At 37.6% G+C, this 22,500-nt stretch overlaps 3 protein-coding genes across 3 annotated transcripts in view; 2 read left to right on the top strand and 1 right to left on the bottom strand.

Moving 5' to 3' along the window:
• Positions 1 to 6,234, top strand: part of LOC138042813 (ubiquitin-conjugating enzyme E2-17 kDa) — a 7,665-nt gene extending 1,431 nt beyond the window's left edge. The window contains exons 5-6 of the mRNA XM_068888829.1: positions 4,331 to 4,436; positions 5,199 to 6,234. Of these exons, the coding sequence (XP_068744930.1) occupies positions 4,331 to 4,436; positions 5,199 to 5,338 (246 nt within the window). The 3' untranslated portion in view covers positions 5,339 to 6,234. The remainder of the gene's footprint in view (positions 1 to 4,330; positions 4,437 to 5,198) is intronic.
• A 2,004-nt stretch (positions 6,235 to 8,238) lies between these two features.
• Positions 8,239 to 21,477, top strand: LOC138042809 (NAD-dependent protein deacetylase sirtuin-1-like). Its single transcript, XM_068888827.1, has 12 exons — positions 8,239 to 8,687; positions 9,646 to 9,731; positions 11,345 to 11,500; positions 12,350 to 12,502; positions 13,865 to 14,012; positions 14,717 to 14,796; positions 15,004 to 15,064; positions 15,542 to 15,609; positions 16,122 to 16,182; positions 16,773 to 17,041; positions 18,945 to 19,158; positions 19,691 to 21,477. The coding sequence occupies exons 1-12, from the start codon at positions 8,240 to 8,242 to the stop codon at positions 20,401 to 20,403; spliced, it is 2,457 nt and encodes an 818-aa protein (XP_068744928.1). The 5' UTR covers position 8,239; the 3' UTR covers positions 20,404 to 21,477.
• A 965-nt stretch (positions 21,478 to 22,442) lies between these two features.
• Positions 22,443 to 22,500, bottom strand: part of LOC138042812 (oligosaccharyltransferase complex subunit OSTC-like) — a 10,038-nt gene continuing 9,980 nt past the window's right edge. Inside the window, exon 4 of the mRNA XM_068888828.1 lies at positions 22,443 to 22,500. This exon is cut by the window's right edge and continues 88 nt beyond it. The gene's annotated coding sequence lies outside the window, so the exon portion shown is untranslated.

Below are 22,500 nucleotides of genomic sequence, written 5' to 3'. Positions count from 1 at the left end.
TTGGGTTTTTCTTTGTAAAAGTGCTTCTTTAATTTGTTTCTGTACTTGGAACCTGTCCTTGAATCATGGACATCATCGATACTAAAGGGCTTTTGGCTATAAGTTGATCCTAATTTATGATCCATATTTCTAGGATTTAATTAGTACTTATGCATCCACTGGAGTTGACTAGTCCTATTAACAAGTAATTGATCACATTCTATTTCTCGACCAATGAAGAAGTACTTACGTTAGGGAAACATCAATTCTGAGCCTATCTACGTGTAATTTATTTTTTAGCTTGTTATTTGTTATGCAATCTTAAGAATATATGTTTTTTGAGCAGAGGCTGAATGTCCTATTTATTGCAATTTTAGCCTGAAAATATTCTCAAGATGCTCTTAAAGTTAGATGATTTAGTATTTTAGCAAATCAATGTTGTTGTGACCAGGAAATCATAAAAGGGGATTGCCCGCTGTGATGTGGTCTCAGGTTGCCTGTAAATGCCACTTGAGAAAGGGGTGATTGCCAGCTGAATTTTGGCCATTGATTAAAGCGACTAAGAATATCGCAAATTATTCTCTACAAAGTTTAAAAGTAATTTGATGTGTTCACAAAATGGAATATCTGTCAGTATGTAGAATTATCACTAGAATTTATCGATACTGGAAGTACTGTTGTACATGTATTCTCTCTCCCTTTATTCGCTATCTTGAACAATGCCAGGTGTTGCGAGACACTAGGAACAATCTTCTTACTGGGTCCCTTTGATGCTCAGAGCAGGAACTAAGACAACCTTAACTGGAATGAATTTATTCTTAGCTACATCCCTGTACTCGACTTTCTGTTGCTGCAAAGAATATGTTACCCCAACAAGCCTTTGCCCAAGTTGCCTCTGCATTTATTTAACCTGTATTTAGAGTACTTATTAAAAGACACACGAGCAAAATATAATGTTTTCAGTATGTCAACAATTGTGTTGAATCTCAGCCTCAACATTTTTATGGAAAGGAATTTAGCTAAGTTATATGAAGAAAATAATGTCACTGATTGGATCAAAACTGGGAGCAGAATCTTTGTAACTTGCTTTGATTTTCCCATCCAAAATCAGGGCTCAAAATACAACAAAAACAGTCACAATTTTGTGAGAAGATTCGAAAATTTAGTCACAATTTCACAAATTTTAGTTGCAAAGTTGTTGTGCTGTATTGTGTTGCCAGCGGTGTAACAAAGTAAAATATGAGCTTGCAGTACTTGTGAAGAGAAATGGCTGAAAATGGCAAATGAACGTTCCTATAACATCACAACTAAATTAGGTTACAACTGTGCCCCATGTCTTCAGTTGAAAGAAAATTAATGGCAAGAAGCAAAATAATTATTTATTTTAGCAAAGGTAGTGGCAAACTGGCAACTGCTAACCCTTTTGTTTGGAAAGAACGAAGGTGAAAATAAGTTGCAAATTTATGACTACTCTAGATATTTTATTTGCAAAGGGATAAAATTCAGTCACAAAAGTGACTGTATTGGTTGCAATTTCAAGCCCTGGAAATAAACAGTAGAGCAGTTATTGGGTATTACAGTTTCTCTTGCATAGAATGCACACAACATGTATGATTCAGCAAGGTATAATCCTCAGTTGCAAAGTGATTTTTTAATTTGAGGTGCTTTTCCTTTGCTTCCTGTCAAAATTTGATAAGTTTTCAAAAACATTCAAGTATCTTTTCACATAGGGTGTGCACAATTCTGTTTAAATTGAGATTTGCTAAAATTAAGTACCTGCAACTGCAAAATACATGGCTGCTTTCATAACTGCAATTATGATCTAATGGTCTGAAGATTTCAATTCTCACTGCAACCATGCATGCACAGTCATGAATGGGTGGATGCTAATCTGGTTTTGAAGAATAGTGAATGTAACTTACAAAGTTAGAATTAAAGACAGTCCTTTCAAACTGCTTCTTGTGACTCTTTTGAAGGCAAGGTCTCACTTAATTATTTTGTTATCCTCCTATACGAGCCTTTCAAAAGATTTTTTTTTTAGCCACAATGTAAAAGTTGCTCAAAACCTTTGAGGCTGTCATATTTTTTTCTAGACCTAAGGATCCTATACTGCAGGAAAAATGCACTGACTTTTCTACATAGGACAATGATTGTGAAAACACATAAATATCAGGCAAACCTAATTCCAGTGTCATACGCCAAAAAGGCAGCTTTTCTTTTCAAAAAGGAACTTCACTTTTTCAGAACATGCTTGCCAAGCCAGCCATGCAATTGCATGGGATAGTTAGAAAATTATCACCACTAACCAGCAGTGCTACTTTTGTTTGGAAGCTGGCATTTAATTCCCACTTTTCTGTAACTGTGACAGTAGCCTTGTTTATCAAGCATATTTGCAACTCATTGAAACCTGCAGTGAGAATAAAATGAGTGAAAAAATAGTCTTTTTAAAAAAATTGTATAGGTAATCTCATGGGGCTGAGTACAATTAAAAATTAATATCACACATTTTGTCAGAAGTTGCAGGAATTGCCTTAGTTGCAACCTCTCAAAATACAAGTGATATTAATCCTTGATTTTACAAGGAAACTTGTGATTACCTATTCATAATATAAGGGCAGAGTTTTCTTTTATTATATATTTATTATTTATTTATTTATTATTATAATTACCAGTATTAATGGAAAATGCCCTCTGTTTCAGCCAATCAGTATTCAGTAATAGGCCATGTTTGGGTTCATCTCTGCCTCTTCTTCAAAGGGAGTCTAAGTGTGAAGTTTTATCATGAAAATTAGTTTTCATTCTTATGTAAAGTAGAACTAATAACCATCGCAAAAACTTTGCACTTAGATTCGCTTTGAAGAGGAGGAAGATGTGAACTCAGAAATGGTCTATTTTGCCTGCTGTGTTATAAAAATTATTTGCTTTATTTATACCATTCAAGTGGGGTGGGGGATAACAAGGTTAAAAGGGGTCTCAATCACCCCTATGAAGACACTAGCACAAGTGTTGAAGTATTGAGTGTTGAATTGTAAGTTTGGAAATTGCATTCAATGTTCAAAACAGGGCAGCATCAGAGGTTGCTGTTGTTGTCTCACCAGTTTCCTCATTTTGATTGTTTTTCTATAATCCCTCCAAAACATAAAGCATTAAGTTTAGCGTTGGTTTTTGTTTTTTTTTTTTTGTATTACTTGCATTAGCTAATTTAAAAAAAGAGGTTCTTTTTTTGTGTAGAAAATAGATTCTTGAGTCAACATTCCTGATCTTTGCCTTTCTCTTTCTTAAACCCAAATGAAGTCGTTTTGGTTAGATCTTCAGCAGTTCAAAAATCACTTTAAGTCAGTTATTATCAGAGTTCAAAAATTATTTTAAGACTCAAATCTTTTGCTCCTGAGGGGGTTTCATTAATAAGCAAAATCATCTGGTATTACACAGTGTAACATCTAGAGAAGTGCCATTTTTAGAGGCAAAATGGTAAAAGGGGACATACAATTATTTCGAGTGGACTGAGATGTTGTTAAACTCTTTTGCTACCTTTTTTTTGGGGGGAGGGGGGGGAAGATCAAGAAGGAGGCTGAATAGCTGGGTAAGGTAATATAGTTTAATATAAAAATGAGGTCTGATCTGGTGCTAGGTTGCTACTAGCTACACTGTACTTGAAAAATCCAAGGGGAAATGATGATATGTATGTTATCTTATACATTAGTAATCTCCTTACTTAAGCAAATTATTTGGTATCTGTCTCTTTACATGCATAAGGCATGGACAACCTAGTAGTTGGTTGTCATGTTGATCTCAAACTCAGTCAGGATTTACGTATTTATGTTCGTGCAGAAACTTTCATTTATTTCACCCATTGATCCCTGGGGGTTCCCCATTGACGAGTAAAATCGTCTGCCGTTAGACAATAAAATACTAAGTATGACCAGTTTAGGGGTGAAAGGGTTACTGGGACATTAGTGATGAAACCCATTGACTGCTGGGGGTTCCCCATTGACGAGTAAAATCGTCTGGCGTTAGACAGAGTGAAATACTAATTATGGCTGGTTTAGGCTGGTTCAGGGGTGAATGGGTTAATTTAAAATCATTTATTATGAATTTGAGGATGCCAACCTAGTAGCCTGTTGTACATTTCATTCATTTTAGTCAAATTATACCACTTTACCCAGTTATTGAAGAAGCCCAAGAGAACGTGACAGCTTTTCAGGAAAAGGTTTCCTGGCTCGCAGGATACAGTTGATGGAAAAGACAGCATAATCTACTGTCTCTAGGATGATTAAAAAAAGTGAAAACTTATTAATGTGTGGTGCATGTACTGCATGCTAAGTGCTCAAACTATTTTGTTTATTTGCAGGTGTCTTTTACTACTAAAATATATCACCCTAACATTAACAGTAATGGCAGTATTTGTCTTGACATCTTGAGGTCGCAGTGGAGTCCTGCTCTTACCATCTCTAAGGGTGAGGTTTAGACCTACAGACTAGAAATATTGAATAAAAAGTGCACTATTCATTAAGCATCTTCTATAGGAACAAGCGTAGCATGCAGCTATTTTTGATCCTCGGTGACTTCAATGTCTGTTTTGACTTTCCTCTGATCTGTGCAGCTGTAGCCTCAAATACCCGTAAAACGGAGCACTGACAGAGAGTGGAGGCGTAAAAGGTGCACTGTTGGCTTCCATTGATATGAGCCTTAAAGCTCACAGAACTAGCAACTTTAAATAAAGTGACTTTACCTTTTCTTTGCAACTACAGTATCATTTCCTTGGAAGTTTTGTAATTGTTAGCTGTGGAACTTGATTTCCACTCCTTGTTGGAGTCAACTTGACAGTCATAGTGTTCTCTAAAGTGTTCTATTCTGCTCTGCCAACCATGATGCAAAGTTCAATGTACAGTATCACTGAATTATCTCCATTGTCCATTGTAGAAAAGCTCATTGTTAAAATAGGAATTGGATACTTTGATACTGATATTTGGCTGCTTTTCTGTATTAAGCATACATGTTTGTGTGCACTATTACTGTAAATGTTCAGATCTCCATGTTGCTTTTTGTGTGCATTGTTTCAGTGAAAGGGCACTTAAAAGTGCTGTAAGTACTGTACTTAAGAGTAACCTTGTCTGGTTGAATTGCTGTGAGGTTTGCTTGTTTCAGTTCTCTTTTGGGTCTTGTCTAATGCTGGCCCTTATTACTACAATGACACTAATGTTTTGTTTTCATTGCAGTTCTCTTGTCAATATGTTCCTTGCTAACTGATCCAAATCCTGATGATCCCTTGGTGCCTGATATAGCACGTATATACAAGACGGACAGACAAAAATATAGTGAAACTGCAAAGGAGTGGACTCGGAAATATGCAATGTGAACTTAAACTGAGGATAAAACATGTAGAACTTTTGTTTGTGTCTGGCAGGACTGTAGTTGTGCTGCTCTTTAAGACTGGTTAAGGCTATTTTGACTGTTCCCCCTCCTGAGACTCACAGCTGACTACTGTGCTCAAGTGATTGTATGGTAGTAATCCGATTTGTGACAATTTATGGTTTTGTATTACTTAGTGCTATGTGACAACTGCATTAATGAAGATTTGAAAGGGCACACTTGTAATAACATAGATTTCATTGTTTTGTTACTATTTTGCTGTTTAATAGTTGAGCAAGTGCCTGTGAAGGGAAGTCAACTCTTGGTTAATGTAGTTTTGAATGTGATGTACATGTATTGCCTGTGGTATTTGTTATGGTGTTTCTTGTGTTCCTGTACATATACACATCAACTGCAGTGATTGTTAATAAAATTGGTAATTTCAACCTCATTTTCAACATGCAAAGTCTCCTTAATCTTTTTTCCTTTATGATGTAGCTGTTGAAATGAAATAATTCTGTTTTCTTTCTAATATCACACAATCTAACTACCATACCCCTCTAAGGAGAAATTAGATGTTGATGTTAGTTGAGGTTGAAAGGGTGCAAACCTCCTTTTTTACAGTTGTACTATCACAGTTTTGTATTAGTTATCCAGATGCCTTGTCACCCACTGGAGGCATTCATCTTGTGTCAAAAGTACATGGATTTAGCAGTATAGTTAGTAGCTGCCACTTGATAAGTCAAATACCAAATTGGAGGAAAACCATCACTCTTCTGTTTTATTATAGTAATAATTGTGACTTAAAGCAAAAGCAATTCATGTAAGCTTGGGCAATTACTAAATTGTCTTTTTGTCACCTGAAGTCTTGAATAAACAGATAATTTAGCAATTGGCACAGTACCCTGTCTTGTATGTGTATTTTTATCTCCCTCAATCTGTTCCTGCAATATGCACATTGGACTGTGGGACAATGCTCGGTGCTTTCCAAAGTCACAGAAAGCAGGTTGTCTTATGATAGGGAGGTTCTGGAATACATGTACCTGTGTTGAAGATGATTATTATCATTGTAACAAAGTGAGATATTAAAAACAAATTGCGATTTTGAGACGGCAATACCACATTATATTGACGGCGTTGGGAGAAAATATATTCCGTATTGGGCTCTGTCGCAAAAGAAGTTTTGTATCGTGATCCATCATTTATAAGGATAAATAAAACTGTAAACTAATCAACCCGCGTCTGATCGAAATTTCAATTCTTTCTACCTTCGAAGCGTATTTGTTTGCGTACGTCAGTAACCCAATTCAGTGCAACAACGTCAATTTCAACATTAGAACCAATCACAGGCCGCAAAAGTGAGACTGCAATACCACGAAATATTGACGGCTCGCGCATAGGCAAAACTATAAGAAGGTCGTGATACTAACAAAAATAACTAAGGGTGAAGGTGCGAACCCAAAAAAAAGATAAATTAAATTCCCAGGTCAAACATCTTAATTTATCCCTTGTATACTAATTAGTCTCTTTTTCTTTCTGTTTTTGGGGGTTTGTGGCTTCATCCTTAATTGTTCTCTTTAATGTCTCACTTTGTTATACTATTAATAATATTGACTATTATTGTAGTGACAATGATAATCACTTTATCAAATGTTTGGGCCTACTTAGCCAAACACAAAAACTGTACTAATTTCGGGCGGGGGGGGGGGGGGGGTACTTCCTATTAATGAACTAATGGGGATCTGCCTCTGGATGGGGTCGCATATTCACGACTGGATTGCCTATAATGGGGTTGCATTTTCAACAGACTTCTCGACAGAGTTACTAGAATGGGTACGCAAATTGTCGCGATTCTGGGGGTAAGAAAATTCTGGCTAGTGGGATTTAAAAATGGAAAACTTTGCGGTAAAAAAAGTTGTTATAGAAAGAACTGCAGCGCTGTTGATTTAATATTTACTAGTTGCATTACATTCCGTTTTGAAATTGGATTACATTCAGTTTTGAAATTACAATAATTGTAATTTCAAAATGGAATGTAATGCAACTAGCAAATAAATCAACAGCACTGCAGTTCTTTCCATAATGTTTTTTTTCATTTGTTGAAAGGCTTTATGTAAGGCTTATGCATAAACAGAAAGGGACTAACCTGGGGTTGCTAAAATTACATTAACCAAAAGTGACTAAGATGGGGTCTACAATTGTCCATAAATAGACTATAAAGGTGTAGGGGTTCTGAGAGGCCAGTGGTACATGCCCAGTGAAAATTGACCCAAGTTACCCCGCACCCCAGGGACTATTTTTTGCAGTGACTATGATTGAAATTAAAGGAAGCCGATTAGATGAAGAGCTGGGTTTTGACAAGAAAGGAAAATGGGGGGATGTACCGAGAAAGAATCTCTGAGAAGTCGAGTAGGGTACCAATGAACTCAAGCCACATTGTGAAAACGTACGTCATGAGAAACAGTGAAAGGTGAGCGCTCTCACCATGGCACCACTACACCAACCGTAGCTGATATTTTTACCCAAGGCTTTCTTAATGTTGAGTGGGGGAGGGGGCTTGTGGACTATCTATAATTTACAGAATTTGAAAATAATTCCATAACTTCAAACGTTTTTGAATATTAACTCCAAAGTCAGACTTTTTCACTTTTTTAAACACTGCCTAACCCTACCTCAAGGTAAGGAGGTATTTTTGCCCGTTGGTAGTGAAATTGACCTCTGGGAACTAAATGAATGTCGAAATCAAGAAAAGTATCCCAAATTCAGCAATGAAACGAAGTACTGCCCTTTGTGCCACACCCCATCCAACCTACCCCCTCCAGTCCTGCCCCAGTTAGAAGACACCAAAGATAGGTATTTTGCTATTGTAACAGCTACCTTGTGATTGTCATCATATTTGTAATTTAGCATGGATTATATGCCAACATTTTGGCCCTATGACATTGAAGTGACTGAACGTACCCAGCTCATCGCGAGAGCTTGGGTCGAGAAGAAAAGCAGTTCCGTGAGGACCAAGGAACCTGAAACTAGACACGAATCCAAGATGGCGGATCACGAAGAGCTTGAATTCACCACCACAAAACGAGCTCGCTGGTCATCAGAGAGTTCTTGTGAGCAAAATCATGGCTCTAGCGATTGTAATAGCACCGAAGAGACCAAAGATAGCTTCCTTTTGGGTTTATTCGGATCAGATCCAAGCGTCTCATTCGAAAACATATCGTCGGCAACGACATCACGTGAACAATATGGCGGCCTAACATCACACGAAAGACTCGAAAGTGACGACTTTCCCACCTGTTTCAGTGTAGAGGATGACGTAGACAATCTAGATGAACACCACTTTCAGCCAATAGCAGGTACCTAGAACTTTCGCATCCTTGAATTATCTGCAAAATAGATATTTCAGAAGTATTTGTGTCCGCCATTTTGTTTTTGTTTGTTTAAGTGTGAATTGCGATGTATTCATCACCATCAGTTATACAAAATTGGCATTGTTTGCCTACATTTTATTTTTGCGAGAAGGTTTTGAAAGTTGTTCTCTTGGTAACCAAAAATGATCAAACATGAAAATGTGTAATTATAAGCTTTCTTTGATATGCAAACCAATTACCACCCCACCCCACATGGGGTTACATTTTTCTGGGCATGTAAGCCCCATAGCATTCTTCTTTAACTAGAGAAGTGTGCTGCATATTTGCCATGGATTTTTTGTGTTCTGATATGCATTTTTTGAAATGCCTTGGTCCTGTTTTGTTCCAAAATTTAATATTATGGAACAAAATAATTTATTGAAGGTGTTTTTGAAGAATGACTGCTAGACATATTTCTTATCAGTTAGAAACAAAAACTAGTGATATTTTGAGGACCATTTAGAAGGTTCTGGCAAAAAGGGATATTAAAGGGAAAGAGTACATGTACCTGGATAAAAATTAATTTTTTCCAAAATATAGTACCGGGTAGTTTGTTTTTTACTTTCCTTTGTTTCAGATTATGGTAATGTGTTTAAGACAAAGGAAATTGAAATACAAACTATCCTGAAATTTTTAATAACCAAGGAAAATTTTGACTACAACAGATACAACTGAAAATAAATGAAAAAATCATAATGATTTAAGGATATTGGAAAAGGTAAATGTGGAATATTAAATGATTTTTTCCCAAGTTTTCAATAATTACTGTTGCAGAATATTCAGGAGAAAACAGTCAATATAAAAGAATGTAACATCATGAAAACCTCTTTTCAACTAAAACTGCAATATTATCATGATGCATGCAATTTTTGTACTGCTGCTACTGGTACTTTACAACATGTAGGTCCAATGGGATGGATTCAGAGGCAGATGAGTCTTGGAATTAATCCTGAAGATATTTTGGCTTACATGGTTCCCCATGCACAAGTGGTGAGAGAAAACATCAAGGATTTATATGTTTATAAATTAACTTTATTGGCTTGGCATTTTGTTATCTTAATGACAACAATGAGGTACTGTAACAGTATCACTGTTATTTTGGGCCTTGATGTCATTTTAATTATTTATAGCATCCTTGGCTAAAGACCTTGCTTTCATGACCAATGGGTCATAAAATTTATTCCTAAGTACTTACATTTCTAGTAAATTTTATGATATATTCCCTGACTATGGAAAAAGGCAAGGTTGGGGTTTTTGAAGTGTTGAAAGGAGCCACAGGCAGCCCAAGCTCGGTATACGATTTATAGTCTTTGTATGCTTATAAATTATAAATGCTACAATAAGCTGTAAATGTAGAAATAAACTTTTCTTACCTTTACGTACAGTTGTCCTCGTCTTTTCTGTGCAATCGGAGGGCAAACTGTGTCTGTTTTAGACAGGTTTGTGGCTTACGAATTTTTATGATGTCGTTAGTTGTCATTTCCCCTCATAAAGACAAGAAAGGCTGGTGACTCGCGGTGATCTTGTCCCACAAATTGCTCTCCCATCACAAAGCAACGGTGCAAATCACCATAAAAACACCACAACCATAAGGCCAGATAAATTTCACATCATATCAACTCCACTCCGGGACCACACAGCAATTTTTGGCCAATAAATTCCAAATAATGTTCGGCTGTTCTCTTGTGCTCGGCTAGATATGTGGCTGTGGCCATTGTAGCTTGATGGCAATCTTATTACATTCTGCACTCTCATTGGCCAAATGTTTCAAATTGTCCAAGGAGAGTGCAGAATGTAATGCAATCACCATCAAGCTGTAATGGCTGTAGCCACACATCTAGCCGAATGCATGGGAAGATTATAGAAAGCCGAACATTTTTTGGAATTTATCAGCCAAAAATCACTGTGTGGTCCCAGAGTGGAGTTGATATGATGCGAAATTTATCTGGCCTTATGGTTGTGGTGTTTTTATGGCGTAGTCCCACAGTGGAGTTGATATGATAGGAAATTTATCTGGCCTTAAGGATGTGATGTTTTTATGGAGATCCGCACCGTTGCTTTGTGATGTGAGAGCAATTTGTGGGATGAGATGGCCGCGAGTCATCAGCCTTTCTTCTCTTTATGAGGGGAAATGATACAATGTAACTAACGGCATTGTAAAAATTCGTAAGGCACAAACCCGTCTAAAACGGACACAGTTTGCCCTCCGATTGCACAGAAAAGACGAGGACAACTGTACGTAGAGGTAAGTGAAGGTTGTTTCTAATATATAAATAATTATTTACAGCTTATTGTAGCATTTATAAGCTCAAAGTTAATTTTCCCATACAAAGGCTATAAATCGTATAGCGAGCTTGGGCTGCCTGTGAAAGAAGCAAGCTCATTTCGTAGGGTTGTCTAAAGATTTGACGTAGGAGAGAAATGTAACCAAGTACATGTAGATATATATACAGTATGTATAAGTTCAAATTTGTTGTGGCCAGGAGAAGTTCCAAAACTGCAAATTCAAAGTAACCAGTGACCTTTTTTTGAAGGTTAGCTGAGTGCAGCTAGATGTGGAAGTCAGTTTGTTAACTAAAAAATTCTTTCTTCTTGTTCCATAGCCCTCTAGCATAGACAAAACAACCTTGTGGAAAATCATTATCGATATTCTAACAGAGCCCCATCCAAGACAAAAGCTGGATCACATCAACTCCCTGGATGATGTAGTGGAGCTTCTCCAAGGATCCAAGAACATTGTTGTGTTAACAGGAGCTGGGGTAGCTACTTCCTCCTTGGTCAATGTTGTAGGACTTCTTACAAGCAAAATTTATAATGATTGTTGTGCTATGATTTCATAAGAGTTGTTTAAGTTTGATAACAAATAATTTTTGTAGAGAGGATTTGGGTACCTGAATTGATCAGGAGAGGGAATTGTACTTTCCAGTATTGTTGTAAATTAAGACAAATTTTTTGGACAGGAGAGGGTTTTTTTTAATGAAATAATTATGCTCACTATACAGGGGCACCCAATGAGCCATTTTTTTCAAAATTCATCAAAATATATCATGGCCATAAAATAAACTAAAACTTAGCCTTTTTGGAACAATTTCTGTACCTGCTGGGAAATTTTAATGTTCCGCACTCCCAGCAGAAACAGACCAGAAATACTATTTGCCAGCAGGGCCAGGAAGTTTCCCAACCAGGAAGCATAATACATTGTAACAACATTTGAGTGGATTATACATTAGATGGCCGTGGCTATAGGCCTTGGGCTGGATGTGGGGGGGGGGGGGGGGTAGGGGAGGGGAAGGGAAGAAGTGAAGGGAACATTGAATACAAAACAACAAAAATACTTATCCTGGGAGAGGTGGGAGTGCGAGCAGATTGACAACATATTCCCAGCACAACCAAAATCGTGTTCCAAGCAACTTCCAGATACTTCTTTTTCCAGCCAGCAAATGCAAACCTGCGGAACACCTTCCTTGAGTGCGCCAGACTATACGTTAATAAGAATATTGAAAACTTGTACAATGTACATTGTTAACTTAATTATTCAAACCCACCTTATTTCTGAATTTTTCATTGCTTCAATGAAATCTATTTTAATTGTATGTATTGCATTGCAGGTGTCGGTATCTTGTGGTATTCCAGACTTCCGATCTCGTGATGGTGTTTACGCAAAATTAAGCGTGGAATACCCAGATCTTCCAGATCCTCAGGCCATGTTTGATATTGAATACTTTTGTCAGAATCCACGACCATTCTTCAAGTTTGCAAAGGTATCATGTGTGATTAATCATTCGTTGGAGCAAAATTTGGGGGAGGGGTGCACTGTTAGCTGTGTGCTCAACTAGGCTGTTTTCAGGTTGGGACTGTATCCTTCTCATGAGCTCGTCTTTTTTTTCTGCAATAATTTTTGGGGTTCTCAGTGAGTTGTGGCCATTGAGATTCCAACAGAAGAACAAATTAGTCAGTGATCTGAAAAATACTTTGAACGAGATTGCCCCTTTTCCTGCCATGAACCCATATTTATAAACTAAAAAAAATGTATAACATTATTATTAAACGCCCATGTGCACTCGAAAGACATTGTGCGCTTGTGTTGTTGTTTTGAAATACTAGTTCCAGCATTTTGATTGGGTACTGTCTGGTGATTTCCCATCTGTTGGAAATTCAATGTGATGCGCAATGTCATTTGGGCGAACATGGGCCATTAACCCATTCACCCCATTGATGAGTAAAATCGTCTGACGTTAGAGTTAAATCTGTAGTCTCACTCTCAGGAGGCAAAGGGTTAATATTGTTATTGTAACACTGACAATTTTTTTGTCACCTGACATTAAGTTGTTGCTAAATTTAACCTTTACGTGAAGCAGCTGAGAGATAAGTGGACTTGTCGCGGATTCCACTTTTGCATAATCTGAGGTACAGCTGTATGCAGCTAAACAGGATTTAAGTTAGTTTCAAGACCTTAAAGGGGCTAGGTCACGCAATTTTAGGCAATTTCAGCACTGATCGAATGGTTATAGAATTAACTAAAATATCAAAATAACTGTTCAAAACTATAGAAGAACTCTAACAAAATACAGGGAAGCCAGGAAGGCACATGGAAGGACAAAACTTGAGAGGATTGAAATGGATTGAATTTGGGTAAATTGGAAAAACGTTGGCCCACCTTTTTTCAAATTTATATCAGTCTGTATCAAAATGTCATTTACACAGCTGGGAAATCATTCTCAGTTGTTATGTGGCCGTGATTTTGCAAATGAAAGACCCTTGCTCTGCCAATTTGACGTTTAGAGGTCATAATTAACAAAATTAAACAAAATTACCTAAAATAGTGTGACCTAGCCCCTTTAACATTAATATTTTGCTTCCAATTAAATGACTTGACTCACACGAACAATTAGATCTGCCTGTTTTACTAACATAATAATCAGTCATAATCTGACATTTCATTCTTTTTCCAATGATCTCCAACATTTGTGATACATGTTTCTCCCTTTTTTCATGGGGCAGCACTTCACATCCAATATGGACCCCTAGTTCTTTGGTATTGATCAGTTTTCAGGATTAATTTTGTCACAGACCGTGTTCATACTCATACTGTTTCTTGTCTGAATCATTTGCGTTCTCACTAGGAAATTTATCCAGGTCAGTTTCAGCCCTCTTTAAGTCACCAGTTCATCAAGAACTTGGAGTCTAAAGGTCAACTCTTGAAAAACTATTCACAAAACATTGACACCCTGGAACAAATTGCTGGCATAACAAGAGTCATCCAGTGTCATGGTAAGTCAGTGATAAAGTATAAGGAGGAGATTTGCTATGGTTGCTGTTATTTTAGAATTATACCTACACTGTACTATAGTAAATGAGCCATAGCTGTGAAGCTAATAAAAAAACTTATTATTATTGTATCTGAAAAATATTATTAAACAACAATATAATATTATTCCCTGAAGGCAAGGTGAATATCATTGAGGTTTTTATTCGCTGATATTCATGGAGCCTGTACAGTGTAAGTATAATATTATTACATACACCTGTACTATCAGGTGATTATTTGAAAAATGTGCATTTTCTTTAAAACAATTAATTTCTTGATCTGTCACCACAACAAAACGGCTTGCATCCATTTTAAAAAGAACACTTACTACATGTACATGTAGGTGATTATCGCGTAATAATCACCTCAAGTGCAACCAATCAGTGCAGAGAATTTGCAATAATAACCAACATGTATGTAATTGTACTAATGTGGAATAAAGCTAGTTGCATTACATGTACATTGTTAACCACTGATTATTTGCCAAATTGGTTTACAGGAAACTTTGTTCGTGTATAAGCACAGCCTGGAGCATGCTCATGAACTTGTCAGTAGACGCGAGGCAAGGGGCTTGCAAATAGAAGTACAATGTAATGCTACAAAATATAAATAACTGCTTCATCCCAGTCAAACCTTTAATGTCTTTGCTCCTTTTGTCATTTTTCAGGTTCTTTTTCCACTGCCTCGTGTACAAATTGCAAACACCAAGTGTCCTGTGAAGCCATTAGGGAAGACATATTTCGGCAGGTTGGTTTGTGAATGGATACTGTGCTTAATACTAATAATGGTTATCCATGTAATTTTATCCAATGTCTTTGAGAAAACCTGCTTTACTATAGGCCACTTTTGGACAAACTTATGATGTATCCAAGAGAGGTTTAAAAATGAAAATAATTAATTTTGGATCACTGTGACTGTTAATTATTCATCTATTTTAAATGTGTTTTTATGCAGATCATACCACTCTGTCCAAAGTGTCCACAAGATGGCAGCTGTTTTGCAATCATGAAACCTGGTATGGTGTCTTTCAGTACTGTACATGTACATGTATCTTTATCAATATCATGATGTCATTGTCTTTTCAAAGCTGATATATAATGGCTTATCAATCTTTTCTAAATGAAATTATACAACTATGCATGGGATTTATAAGTTTTCAAAACTCAGTTGTATGTAATTTATTTCTTGGGACAGGCGAGATGATCAAGCTCCATGTTTTTGTCTAACAGACGTTTATAAATTAATGCAACAAAGTGTACATTTATTTTTCTTTTTGGTGAAAATTTGTGTCAATTTGTGGTGCTAAGGACATTTTGTTGTGATGTAAACTTTGATTCATGCAGTCAAACAATACAATCATGTATTATTAGTTCTGTTCAACTTTTCCTTGTTATAGGTACATGTATTTGTAATAATAATTAGAAATTAATTATTGTGATTTAGATTGTTTTACATGTACATGTAAGCAGTCACTCTTTTACTATCTTTGTAGATATTGTGTTCTTTGGTGAAAGTCTTCCATCTGAGTTTTATCATAACCTAGACAATGATTCTGACAAGGTACAGACTGTAAATCATGTTGCTATATGTGTACATGTATCATTGTGCATATGATTTTATGATATCCCTTTACATGTGTGTATACATTCCCAAGTCCATCAGGGACAAGTATAATCCTCAGATGGCATTAGCCAGAGCCAGAGCCAGAGTAAAACCTTAGGAAGCACTCATATTGCATCCAATATTTTATCTGTACAATTGTAGTTCAGTATTGAGTTGTTTGAATGCGCTAACAGGGGCTTAATGCAGGACAATCTGCAAGCCAACGAGTCATGGGAGTCTTGCATTTCTAGGCACCTATTTCAAATAGATTTGATAAACCGTATTTTAAGACTATTAAGGAACCCTTTTAAAACAGTTGCATTTCAGCTTTCAATAACTGTGTGACTCGCGTGTTGACTTGCAGGGCTCGCCATGCTGGCTCGCATGGCTTGCTCACTGTCCACACTCGCTTAATGTCAGCCAAACTGCATCTGATAAATAAAATTTCTTATTTTTCGTTGTTTATTTAGACTGATCTTCTGATAGTAATAGGATCTTCATTAAAAGTCAGACCTGTCGCCTTGATCCCAAGTAAGTAGACATGACATCCCTTCCACCCTTTTTTAGGCCATTAACCCTCTGACTCTTGGGGGTTCCCCATTGATGAGTAAAATTGTCTGGCCTTAGGCAGAGTAAAATACTAAGTATGGCGGGTTTAGGTGTCAAAGGGTTAAGCCTATCTTCTTAGCCCTGAATTTCTTGTCATCATAGATAAAAAAGAGGAAATTTTAGGTTGGCCATACTGTATTTTTTTATGTTTCCTTTTGAGCAAGAAATAGAGATAGGCTAACCCAACAGAAATGCTTGTTATATGTGTACAGTGTCACATTCATACATGTAGCTGAGATCTCACATTCTGCAGCTAGCAGATTGTTGTGGGGTTTCCATATTCTTTATGAATTCCTCGAAAATGAACATATTTCAGTGTAAAGTTGGTCAGGAACACATGCATTTTAAACTTGAGGCTTTGAGTAGAATCCTGAGGTTAAATGGTAATGGAAGGCAACAAGGCTTTTTTCACTCCTGGGGGTTTTCCAATGAAGAAACTGACCAATCACAACAAGGAGAAACACTGCAATGAACTTATTCATTAGAGGGACATTTTGGTTTGTTTTTCCCAGGTCATATACCTCCCGAAGTCCCCCAAATTTTGATCAATAGAGAGCCGCTCAGACACATGAGATTTGATGTGGAGTTACTTGGTGACTGTGATGTCATTATCTCGGAGTTGTGCCAGCGTTTGGGTGGGGACTGGAACACTTTGTTGGATGGGCGTCCTGAGATTCCTTGTTTGGAAAAGCGGCCTGTGACAGTGGAGGAACAGGGTGCTTTTGCAGTGGAAAATCCCAAGGTGAAAAGTGATGAGTTGGCAAGATACGGCAGTGATCAGGTTTGTATTATTCCAATGCAAATACTATGCATGAAAAACACCGATCTGTGGAATGGGCCCCGAACTACCGAATCACTGCCCCGCCCACTTTCGTTAAACATTTTGATGAAATTCCTTTCCCACGGGCTTAACAACCGCAACAATAGAAAAAATTAATTGTAAACTGCGTAATAAGCAGTCCGGCTAAAGTCCCCCACAAAGTATTGTAAATTAGTCCTGAAAAGCCCTCTGGGGGAGAGACTAATAGCCTAACGATTGTTTTCAAAATTTATCTCTGTTTTCTTTGGCAATTGCAGAAAAACCTCCCAAGGAGAAACCTGTGGTGAAGTCTCCCCCTTTTCCGATAAATGTCAAGATTGTATAATCCTCATTCTCAAGTTGCCTCTGAGAGTATTTCCACTGTTATAGAGCCTTCCATATACACTCAGTTCTGCCAATACCTCTTAAGAATTTGAACTATTTACAAGCAAAAGTGGGCGAGGCAGAGACACGTAAATTCCCCCCCCCCCCCCCCCATTCCACAACTCGCTGGTTTTCGTAGTAACACAGTGACATCTGAAATAATAATTTTGTATGGTTTACTGTGAGACAATGTGAAATCTAAGTCTCCAAGCTAATAATAGTGGAAAAGCTAGAATCTGAGGAGTGAGAAAATTGGAGCAATGCAACCAAGTCAATAGAGCATTTGACAATCCTGTGCTCAGTAACCAGGCCTGTGAATAAAAGCAAGGATGGAGTTGACCATACTTTGATACAAACCTCATTGCTTTTCTTATGTAAATCTTGTTGTTGTAATGCTATTTACACAAGATTAAGGCAGTTAGGTTTGTATCAAAACAAGGTCTCACTTTTATTCAAAGGCCTGGTAACTGACCACAGAACTGTAAAATGGTGTAGAGTGAGCTGACGTGTTTTCTGAGTTTTGGCACCAGACTGTTGGTCTGTTGGTCTGTTGTTGTACTGTTGGTATGTGCAATACTGCCTTAATTTGTACTTAACCAATGAGTATGTACCTAAACTGTAAAGAAAACCATGGTTCTTGTCTATTCATCTGTAAGACAGTTAAACTTGTCTTGTTGGACAAGGTTAACCCATTGACTCTCAGGGGTGAAACTCCCCATTGACAAGTAAAATCGTCTGGCGTAGGACAGAGTAAAATACTCTGGCCCGTTCACGCTGGTTTGGGTGTCAAAGGGTTGACTGTTGGACGGAAGGGAAGTCAGCCTGGTGTTCATGTACAAGTAGTGACCATGTTACCCCCACCTCCTACCATCTTGATAATGGACTGAGTGTCAGGTAATCCTGGCCTGATTCTTGGGTTTATCTCTGGGAAATCTGGTTTTCTTCCCTCATCAAAATCAACTCCCAGCTAATTACATTCTTGCTGTATCATAGTGCAGTGGCATCTTGAAACATTTTATTATGTGCTTTTGAAGCTGATCTCATTATGTTAAAGCTTGCTGAGAAGGGTAACCTGCAGGACTAGTTTGTTTGATTTCATATAGGTGAAAGTACCTATGTTTTGGTTGTACTATTGTAATAATTATTGCATATCAAATTATAGTGCCTTTGTAACTAAGATACGTCATGTACAATGTAACTTCAGAAAACCGGTGGGTCTAAAACATGGGTCACTTGTTGCAGGGCATTATTTTACTTTTTGGAAAGTAACCCAAAACCCTCAATTTGGCTAACCGTAGGCCTAAACTTGGTTTTTACGCCTAGGGTTAGCCAAATTGAGGGTTTTGGGTTACTTTCCAAAAGGTAAAACAATGATGTGCAACGAGTGACCCATCAAAAGTGACTGTGTTTTAGACCCTGCCTCAGAATACTCTTCAGCAAATTTTTCTTTGGACTGGATTGTTAGCATTTAAAAGACTTAGCTAAGCTATTTTCTTCTCAGATGTCCGAAAGTGCACTCAGTACAGAAGCTAGTGCATCAAGCAGAACTAGCCCTTCACCAGACCCTTCAAGAAGTATTGTGGAAAGGTGCGTGACACTTGGTGAAAGCAGTGGTTGTGGAGAGACAGGTGACAACTCCTCACGGGACCAGCCGAGGGCTTTTGTTCATGACCAGGGGAATGAGAGTTTCATTGAGAACGAAACAGAAAGTGGAGGTATAAAACCTAGAAATAACTTTAAGATTGGCTTTTTTAGTCACAATCTGTGCATCAACATACATACAGTGTGTATGTACTGAATACATACAAGCTTTCTATTAGCTTGGATTTCAGGCTAGCCTAGTGGCTAATATCTTCGAGCAAATGACACTCAACAGAACAGAACAACAACAAAACAACTACCTTAAGAATCCCAACTGGCTGGAAGCAGACCAGTTGGCTATTTATAAGTGCAGCTGAACCAGTGACTACCAGGATCAAATTCAAATTGTGGTAAGAGCAGGTTTTGAATACAGGATCTCTGGATCTGAAGGCAATGAATGAGATTTTGTTTGGCATCTAACAACACTGTGGTTACATGGTACATGTAACTGGCAAGAGCAGAGACCGTTACCTCTTTTAGTTTGTGAAAAACCCCAAACTTAAGAGGTATCTCCTGCCTGCTTCCACTTGTGCTGCTCTTTACTTCATCTGGTTTCTCTGTAAAAATTATTAACAGTTTTATACGTTTTTTCTCATCTGGTTTTAGATTCTCCCAAATTTCTTTTCTTGCCTCCAAGCCGTTACATTTTCTATGGAGCAGAAGTCATGGACTCTCCCCTCCCCTCCCCTCAAAGGAATGTACCAGGGTACCCTAACAGCAGCAGTGAGGAAAGTGACAGTGACAGTCTGGGAGAAATTGATGACAGTGAAGCCACTTCGTGTGACCAACTCTATGGTGTTTTTCAAGATCTGATGAGCCAGGACCGCAAAAGATTTGGCAGATGTGAACAAGATGGTTACAAACTATCTAATAGGCAAACCACAGAAAACAATCCAGGATTGGCTATAAACACTACTAGCAGTGAGAATAACAGTGATGATGGCTTTGGTGAAGGTGATGGAGATGTGGACAAATGGCTTGAACCTACAGGCAATAGTGCATCAACAAGTCAGGCCTTGTCTCTCATTCTTGGAGGGCTGAGCAACTACAGGTGTGGAAGCGAAGAAAATAGTCGACTATCTGGCTCAGATGACCCTGTCACTGTAGGCTCAAGTCTGACCAGTGACCTTGACTTCCCTTCAAGTAAAGAAGTGCTATTTGCTGAGCGACCATTCAGTGCAATTACCATGGATACAGCATTAGTAAAGCAAGTTTTTCAGGGTCCAGAAAATCAGGATCAGCTTGAAGAAGCAAGCAAAGGCAATGATGTTACTACCAGAGTGGGCAGTAATGCTGCCTCTGATTCTTTTCAGCTGTGATGTTCAAGGATGTTAGAGTGTAATTTGATAATATAATCTTTTGTTGCCACCTTGTTACCTATTTTAATCCATTCACCCCTGAAGAGATCCCCATTGTGTGGCAATAGACAGAGTAAAATCTATAACTCTCTCTCTCTCAGGATTGGAATGGGTAGTGAGATAATTATTCTTGTTACCAGGTTCTCTCATCTTCCAACCCTTAATTTACTACTTGCACAATCCCATAATACACCTCTATTACCCCCCAAAACTTTTGCATAACCATTGTTTGCAATTTCTCCTGGGACATGAAAATGTCCCAAGAGAAGTCGAAAACAAATTATGCCTATGCAGGTTTTTGGGGGTAAAAGAGGTGTATTATGGGATTTGCGCAAGTAGTGAATGACAGAGCAACCCTGGTATTTGATTGCTATGGCCTGTATATTGCAAGGTGTATAGTGGTGTTGCAACTGTAATCAGATGAGAGAAAAAGGATTAAAATGTGCATTAGTACGTGGGCATGCGGTTAACGCTCTCTACCCCTTTTGTCTCTCACCCTTGAAAAGTTTGGTGCTTACGTTATGAAAATGCAGCACAGAACTTTCTTGCTAACAGTGTAAACACTCCCCCTTAGGTTGAACTGGGCTTTTGAGGAAATCATGTTTGCTTTTTTGGGCTCTTTAGCAGGCTACAATATATTATTTGAAGTTGTCCATGGAGGCCTATTTGGGAAAAAGCCTCCAGATTTGCCCAAGTCAAGTTTCTGGAGGGTGTGACCCAAAGCTTTACAGAAGTGTGCATCTCTTAATTAAAGTAATGTTTGAAATTTTTTGTACAATACAGTGCAATAATTATTGATGTGTATTGCAGCAAATATTTATGCAAAAAGCCATTAAGTCGTATCCAAATAATCTGGATCTTTGCATAGCTATGGTATTGATTGTAAACAAGGGCAAGCCATAAATTATCATTTGTATATTAACTTACAATGTAAATACTCAAAACATTTATATGCTTCTTATTATTGTCAAAGTGATTCCCTTTGGGAAAAGCCTCGCAAAGTAAATAAACCAACTTACCTTGTGACAGTAGAAATCTTCAATTTCAGTTGAATTCAAAAATGGTACAATCCGGTTTGTCATAACCTCCCAAAATAACCTACGCTGTAAGCTATTGGCCACTGCTGGGAATTCCAAAGAAACCTTTAATGCTGAGTGAACTATACAATGTTCATTGCAAATGTAAATGTTGCTCTCAGGACAATTTTCCAGGAACTCCCTTATAATATAATCCCCGTGGATTTAGGTCTTCCCCACAGAAAACGAAAGAGTTTAATTTCAGATGTGGTGTGGATTCCAAGCTGCATTAATGGGCATTCTTTTGATACAGTGTATGGACAGGACAATCCAACTTGTACCAAACACTTGAGCATGCCCACTTTCCCAAGAAACTGCCACTTGTAAAGGCTAAATTTATTTCAAGGGCCACAATTTAGGTGACAAGTCAAGTGTATGTAACTTCCTGTAGTATTTCTTTCTTCTACTCTTCATGCATGCATGAGGTGATGAAGATATTATTGTAACCAGGTACAAGAATTTTGAGAGTTAAGGAAAGTTACAGTTCACGCTTATGCTACTCTGGTTTGAGTAAATTAGAAAGTACTGATTCAAAGACCCACTGTTTTGACACTCAGAACTGACCAGCTAGGGTTTTCATCAGGGGTGATGCAATGTTAACCCAAGGGTCCTTTTATAAGCCACCAATCTCTTCGCTACATTCTAATTTATTCACCCCAGGTTGCATCACATTTTGTCTAACTTTTAGAATTTACAGAATGTTAGGACAGCGCAGGTTTATTATCCATTAAAATACCAAGTTTTTAAGAGTATGGATAAGCAAAAACAGTTAACACAACAACTAACAAAGTCAACAGATGGATCATGCATAGACATGCTATGAAAACAATGCTGAGGGCGAACTTGGACAAGACTATGACATTAGTGAATTCCTGCCTACATGTATAAGCAAAAGCCAGGAAGACAAAAACTTTAAATCAGGAATGGAAGCATGGTTTTTTAATATAAATTTATAATTATTATTGTTTATTAACAAGATTTA

The sequence above is a fragment of the Montipora capricornis genome, chromosome 3 (assembly GCF_036669925.1).
Source record: "Montipora capricornis isolate CH-2021 chromosome 3, ASM3666992v2, whole genome shotgun sequence".
NCBI lineage: Eukaryota > Metazoa > Cnidaria > Anthozoa > Scleractinia > Acroporidae > Montipora > Montipora capricornis.
This window is presented reverse-complemented; position numbering and strand designations above follow the sequence as displayed.

What these genes read in the sequence shown, in the direction of transcription:
- LOC138042809 (XM_068888827.1), top strand. Translation starts at nt 8,240, where the DNA reads ATGGATTATATGCCAACATTTTGGCCCTATGACATTGAAGTGACTGAA. An exon ending in AAGAGTCATCCAGTGTCATG is followed by an intron (nt 14,013 to 14,716) that starts GTAAGTCAGTGA and finishes GTCATTTTTCAG; the next exon opens with GTTCTTTTTCCACTGCCTCG. An exon ending in GAACGAAACAGAAAGTGGAG is followed by an intron (nt 19,159 to 19,690) that starts GTATAAAACCTA and finishes ATCTGGTTTTAG; the next exon opens with ATTCTCCCAAATTTCTTTTC.